The 6,675-nt window shown below is 30.1% G+C and overlaps 1 protein-coding gene across 3 annotated transcripts; it reads right to left on the bottom strand.

Moving 5' to 3' along the window:
- Positions 1–288: 288 nt before the first annotated feature.
- On the bottom strand, positions 289–6,258 carry LOC117173411 (uncharacterized protein DDB_G0283697-like). 3 transcript variants are annotated; one of them, XM_033361960.1, is made up of 4 exons: positions 6,002–6,258; positions 5,533–5,799; positions 4,791–5,064; positions 289–753 (listed from the first exon to the last, which is right to left on the bottom strand). In XM_033361960.1, the coding sequence occupies exons 1-4, from the start codon at positions 6,063–6,065 to the stop codon at positions 522–524; spliced, it is 837 nt and encodes a 278-aa protein (XP_033217851.1). In that variant the 5' UTR covers positions 6,066–6,258; the 3' UTR covers positions 289–521. The 3 variants fall into 3 exon arrangements, with proteins under 3 accessions (XP_033217851.1, XP_033217852.1, XP_033217853.1); XM_033361961.1 differs by having other exon boundaries at positions 5,578–5,799; positions 6,002–6,257; XM_033361962.1 differs by having other exon boundaries at positions 5,611–5,799; positions 6,002–6,255.
- Positions 6,259–6,675: the final 417 nt, after the last annotated feature.

The following is a 6,675-nucleotide window of genomic DNA, read 5'->3' as shown; positions in this document are numbered from 1 at the left end:
ACTATTAATCGTTAATTCCAATGCTGATCATCCTATTATTATTTTCCATGTAATTGTTTTCTGTCATGTATTTCCTATAACCAATAAAACCTTTTTCAATCTCATGAAATATTTTGCAATCTTCTTCAATTCCATGTAATCTTGTAATCTTGCAATTCAGAGTACACCAAATATCGTAGGTAACCCCTCGGACAAAAATATTACGATCATGAATCCTTTTACGATTGAATTAAAAAAAACACTTGGTATAAGAAAATTTACTTATTGGGTTAAATTAATGCAAAAGTCTTAGAATTTTGAAGAGTATTTTATTTTCACACTTGACGGATGACTATACAGTTTCATAGGCATTAAAACAAACCACGACCACTATGTATAACTTTTAGGTACAATCATAATAAAGATTTTTAAGTTATAATTACAAAATTTAACTGTTAATATGATAATAAAAAAGAAGGTCTTTAGAGATTTTGGTCTAGATAAAAGCTTTGTTCTGGAATACTTGAGCTTTTTGGAAAATTTCATCCCTTTTTATCGTGTTCTACATCCGCACTCTCATCATCTGAATTTTCTTTTTTCTTTGCATCCTTAACCTCTCTATCGGGTGCATTCGATCTTGTCTTTCTAACATTTCCTTTATCTTCCTCTTGTTTGTTCGTTTTCTTTTCCATTTCTTCCTCGTCGTCCTGGTCTTCCTGACTGTTTTCATCTTCATCTTCTTTGGCTTCTGCCATATCTTCTAATTCCTCGTTTCTGGAAAAATTTATTCATTATTAAAGAGATTTTTTTGTTTTTATTAGGGGAGTTTTCATGTAAATTACATACACTTATAGTATATTATAACTTTTTATATTAATATAACTTTTTGCTTAAGGTATAGTGGATCCTCTGCCGGTACCAGTATTAGGAAAAAATTTCTCTATTGGTACGACTATAAAAATTCCTACCCGTGCACTGTCTACTTGTATACTACATTCATTAATATTTATACATCCAATATAATTAGTTTTGTATAAAGAGCGCTGCCAAAAAATTGAGAAATTTAGATAGTGTTTCAGAAACACACTGTAAAAAAGCTTCCGTAACATTAAGAGTAGAATTACAGTCAACTGTAAAATCACTACGACTCAAATGGTGAAATCAGAGTGCGGTGAGTAAAATTATATTCTCGAACAATGCGGATTTACGATCGGACGTAATAATGCATGGTTACCCTTTGTAAAGTTACGGACTGTTTCTGAAATTACGTTGTCCCCCATCGTTCGAGAATGCGATTTTATTGAACACAATCTGCTGTTACCATTTAAGACGTTGTGATTTTACATTTGATTGTAAATTGGCCTTTAAGGTTCCGGCCGCTTTTTTACAGTGGAGAAAATGTGTTTTTTTAAATTTGTGCAATAACCATTGTATTGTAAAATGTGAGGGCTGTGGCCTATCACTCTCTTGCAACTGGTCATACAACATTGCTGCCCCCGTTAAATACACACACCAACACCTGCAAAAAATTCAGGCTTCGACCGATCACTCTACTGTCACCGGTCAAACGCAATTACACCTATCCTCTAATGCTTGAAGTGTGAGGGCTGCCACTGATCACTCTCCTGTTACCAATCACAAGTCATTGCTACCCTCACTAACCCTTGAAATAGGGAAGGAATTTGACAAGTCAAATGACAATCCCGCCTGCCCCACCCCCGCAATAACATCTAAAAATCGTACGAGTTGTGACTGATCACACGCTATTACCCCCGCCTCCTGGAAAGAATAAGGGCTGTGACCGGCCACACTCCAGAGGCCTTAAAGGCCATCCTTGGACCACCATTAACCCCTGGAAAGGGTGAGGGCTGTGACCATTCATTCTCTTGCAACAGCTCAAAGATTATTAATGTCGCCTCTCCCCCTACCAACACTTTGAACAAATGTTCTCCTATGAGTGGTCACTCATAATTTTGCTCCCCCCCCCCCCCCCCCCCCCACCCCCTATAACTCCAGGAGAGAGCGAGGTCTCCGACCGATCACTCGCCCGTGACATGCCATTCCTGCCGTCATCCCCCAATAACTCCTAAAAAAAGTAAGAACGGTGATCTTTCAGACACCATTCTTACAAAAAGGCGAATTTTTCAACAAAATAGTCAAATTCTTAAGCAAAAAAGTATGAATCGAAAAATTATTTAATTTTATACCTATAAAGGTGAATTTCGAAGAAGAATGTAATTGTTAATCGAAAGAGATTAATTTTTAACTTAAAAATATAAGTTTTCAACCAATACTGGAGTAGTTGCATTTTCAGTTAAAAAAATTAATTATTATTAACAACAACAACAAAAAATGAATTTTATACCTTACAAATAAAATTTGAAAAGTCGAATTTGAATAAAATATTTGAATCTTTAGCCAGATGATTAATTTTTTCCCCAAATAGACGAATTTTCCACCCGATATCATTAATTTTCAACAAAACAGGTTATTTTCTATTATGTAGTTAATTTTTCAAATAAATAATTTAATTTTTAACCAAACAGTTCAATTCTCTGCCAAAATAGGTGAGTTTCTAAATAATTATTTTAATTTTCAAATAAGAAAAGATAAGTTTTCAGGCAAAAATGATAAAAGTCACATTTTCAGTTTAACAAGATCGATTTCTAAAAAAGAAAGAAGAATTTTTTACCAGTTCAAATGAACCGAAAAGAAAATTTTTCAACATACTAGTTGAATCCACATCAAAAAAGATGAGTTAAAAAAAAAAGAAAATTAGTTTTCTACCCAAAAAGACGAACTTTCAACCAAATAAATAGATATTCCACAAAACATTTAAGTTTTCCACGCCGCACTATGAATTTTCAACAAAATAGTTAATTTTCTACCAAGTTATTAATTTTTCAAATACACAGTTGAATTTTTAAACACATAGAGGAAATATGCTACCAAACAATTTAAATTGTATCTTAAAAGTAATAATTTTTGACAGAAAAGTTAATTTTGAACTATATTATTTAATTTTCTACTAAATTGTTAAATTTTCAAGTGAAATAAACGCATTTTCTACAAATCAGTTGAATTTTTAAACTGAAAAGAATAATACTCAACAAAACTTATTATATTTGATATTTCAATCCAAAACTATATTAATTTGGAGAAAAAAAGTTGAATTCAACCAAAGAAGACAAATTTTTAACGAAAACGATTAATTTTCAACAAAAAAGATAAAATTTCTACCGTAACTTACAAGTTTTCAACAGATTACACAATTTTACAGCTAAAAGAGATAAAATTTTATCCAAGTAGTTAGTTTTTATTAACTAAAAAAGATCAATTTTGAACTAGAAATAATAACAATTATATTTGCAATAAAATAATTAAATTATAAACCAAATAGTTTAATTTTTAACTACAACAAAAATTTAAACGAAAAATCTCGAAAAAGGGGAAACTTTTTGAAAACGACTGAAAAAAATATATTCTTCAGAAAAAAGGAAAAGGGGGGAATATGGAAGTATTTTTCAAACTTATTAAATTATTATATTTTTTGACGTTATCGTTCTGAAAAGATAAATTGTATTGAATATGTTTATGTTAATTGTTTTTAGTCTACTGGTCTACAATCAATATTTTTCAAATTAATTTTCATTTATAAATTGTGGAAAAATTTCTCCCAAAGCTCTGATGGAATTCGGACCCAGATTTTTTAGATTGCCGGTCTGATGCTCTTATCCGCAATGCCACAGAGTGATGAGATTAGTTTCTTCAAAACCACTACAAGTTGAATTACCACGTAAATCCTTATACTTATAAAGTTAATTAATCTGGTCAAAAAGATAACATAAAAAATAAGAGCATCAGACTGGCAACCTGAAAGACTCGGGTTCGAATTCCAGTAGAGCTTGAGAGAAATTTTTTCCACAATTCAGAAAAAATCGATATTAAAAATATATTGATTTTAGATCAATAGACAAAAAACAATTAACTTTCTGAATCGACATTTAACCGATAATTCATAAATATACGATATAAAATAATATGGCAAGATTCAAATTCAACCATTTGGAATTCTTAACTTTTCGGTCAAGTAGAGATTCGAAAAGTAGGGGTATTGACAGGTGGCATTTTGCGTAAATAAAGTTTACGTAATGTGATCATTCGCAAAAATAAAAATAATAAATGACGATGTGAACAAATAAAAATTAGGGTAAATGCTTATTCGGAAAAATAAGAATGAGGGCAAATGTATTTTGGAAATATATAAGTTAGGCCCAATGGTAATTCGGAAAAATTATAATTATATCAAATAGTAAATCTGAATAACTAAAATTAGAAAAAATGAAAATTTTTAAAAATTAGGTGAAACGTTAATTCGAAAAAAATAAAAATGATGGTAGGTTGTTATTCGGTCACATGAATTTCAGTAAAATAAGAATTGGGGGCAACAGAAATTAGGGACAATTCATACGCCTCTTTTGATATTTCTATTACTAAAAAATGGTATACGTTATATATTTTTATTACAATTTATATTAACTTCATTTTATTTCACTTGATTCTTGCATAATTGATGTTTTTGTAAAAAAAATATTTCTTTAATGCTCTATTCTTAAGCAGATGATAATTTTAAATCGGCAGTTTTTGACACTAATATTTCTCTTCCTTTTTTCAAAAAGAATGTCGAAAACTTTATGTTAATTAAAATTTTATATAAACTACGATTTAAATAAATAAATATATATATTTGTGTTTGTGTGTGTGTGTGCATGTGTGAAATTATTTAGTTAATAAAAATTTCTTTAATTTACTTAGCCATTCGCCTCTTTCCACGACTGTGAGACCTCCTCCTTCGTTTGCGCCCCTTTGAACGCTTGCGTCTTCGTCTTTTATCTAAGACCTCGTCATTTTCTCCATTTTTGTCATTCGATTTTGATATTTCGTGTTTTCGTTTCCGGTTCTCAAGCTCCACTAAGTTGGATGCTACTCGCAGAACACGGCATGATGTATCCGTTGGTACAAGATAACCATTTTCTACCCCGATGTCCAAAGCTTTTCTTACGATAGACTGCACTCGAATGTCATCTGAATGTTTCAAAAGATAATTCATTTTATTGAAATTATTGAAAAATTATTTAAATTTATTCAAATTATCAAGTGGTGTTTCTTAAATATTTTTTTTATTTTTATTTTTTTATGTAAAGGCCATATAGTCCCTTGAGACCTTACAGGATTTTTTTAAATCCTTCAATTTTCTATTCCTCTTAATATTTTGCAAGCAGTTTCAATTTAAAAATAAGTCCTTAAAATTGTATGAAACCTTTCTAATTACTTTCATCCCGTAATTGTGAATGCATAACCTGTTAAAATATACTGCAAAGTCAACAATTTTGTGATATGAAATGTTATTTAAACCTTGTTATTTGACTTTCTTACTATTTTTAAAATGCAATATATAATTTATAAAATACGAATCCCCTTTTCAATTTTCAATTTTAAATAAAAATTGTTCTCCCTTTAGTACACGAAAATTCAATTAAATAATACATTCACCTTTTGAATCGTTCTTTAAAGAATTAATACTGCTATCGGACATACCATCATCAAATTCTTCATCATCTGAAGAGTTACCTGAATCGGACACTCTGTAAGAATTCTCGGAATCCGCATTTTTCGATTTATCGTCTAGCTTTGGCTTTTGTCCTTTCTTTTGGGAAGAATTTGCATTCGAATTTTTCGCAGGTTTTTTGGCCTCTTCATCGTACAAATTTGCTAAGTGTTTATAGATGAAGTTCAGTTTGTTTGAAGAACGCCTGCGTTCTGTGGAATTTACCAACAAAATTTCTTTATTAAATCGATTTTTTCTTGTATTTAAAAATGTTAAAGCTGAAACATAATTGTAGAAAGCTGTTCAATTTCAATTAAATTCAGTGACAAAATTAATTTAATATTAATTCCATTACGTTAAAGAAAATTAATATCGTAACATTCAAGTTTAATTCCAACATTTTTTTTGTCTTACTTGTCTTCTTGTGATGGTTTTTCGAGGTAGAAGAATCATTCTGGTTTTTCTTTAAGGGTGCCATTTTTCGATTCTTCAGATAAAAAAAATTTTTTTAAATTAAAGCCGGAAATTCATGGAGACTTAAATTAAAATGATTTTGTCCTTTTTTTAAATAATTATGTGGTAGCAGAACACGATTTTGACTACTTAATATTGAGGAGGAGAGACCGAAATACTTTTAGGAACAAAAAATTTTGTGTTTAAAAAACAAATGAAGATTCCCTTAGCATCAAGACTTTTTACGTCATTGAGAAAAAATGAAGATCAGCTAGGTGGTGCTCAATTCGCATCATTCGCATTTAACATAATTAAACTTGTACATTTTCTTTAATATTTTGTATTGCATTTCAAATTACATTCATTTTTTCAATATAGCAATCCTAAAATTTTTTCATCAATTTTGAGGTGAAATGTGGAAATTTTTGTAATTTTCTAAAACATCCCGGTTATTTAAAAAATCCAAAGTCTTCAAACTCGAGGAGGGCAAGAGTACAGAAACTAAGAAAACTCTCCCTCACTCTGAAAACATAAAATCTCGAAAAACCGAAATTTGCACATGTTTGCCTAAAAATCAAAATTGCTATGTCAGCTTTTAAGAGTTCCGAATATAGTGACCTCAAAATATTTTAATC

Source organism: Belonocnema kinseyi, chromosome 5 (assembly GCF_010883055.1).
Source record: "Belonocnema kinseyi isolate 2016_QV_RU_SX_M_011 chromosome 5, B_treatae_v1, whole genome shotgun sequence".
NCBI classification, from domain to species: Eukaryota; Metazoa; Arthropoda; class Insecta; order Hymenoptera; family Cynipidae; genus Belonocnema; species Belonocnema kinseyi.
Note: the sequence above shows the minus strand (reverse complement) of the source record. Positions and strands in the feature narration are given on the sequence as shown.

Bases quoted from the DNA above. Each gene is read 5' to 3' on its own strand.
- LOC117173411 (XM_033361960.1), bottom strand. From the start codon at position 6,065: ATGGCACCCTTAAAGAAAAACCAGAATGATTCTTCTACCTCGAAAAAC. The intron at 5,800-6,001 runs GTAAGACAAAAA...TAAATTCCACAG, and splicing joins AAACCATCACAAGAAGACAA to AACGCAGGCGTTCTTCAAAC. The intron at 754-4,790 runs GTAAATTAAAGA...AAATTTTTCCAG, and splicing joins GGAAAGAGGCGAATGGCTAA to AAACGAGGAATTAGAAGATA.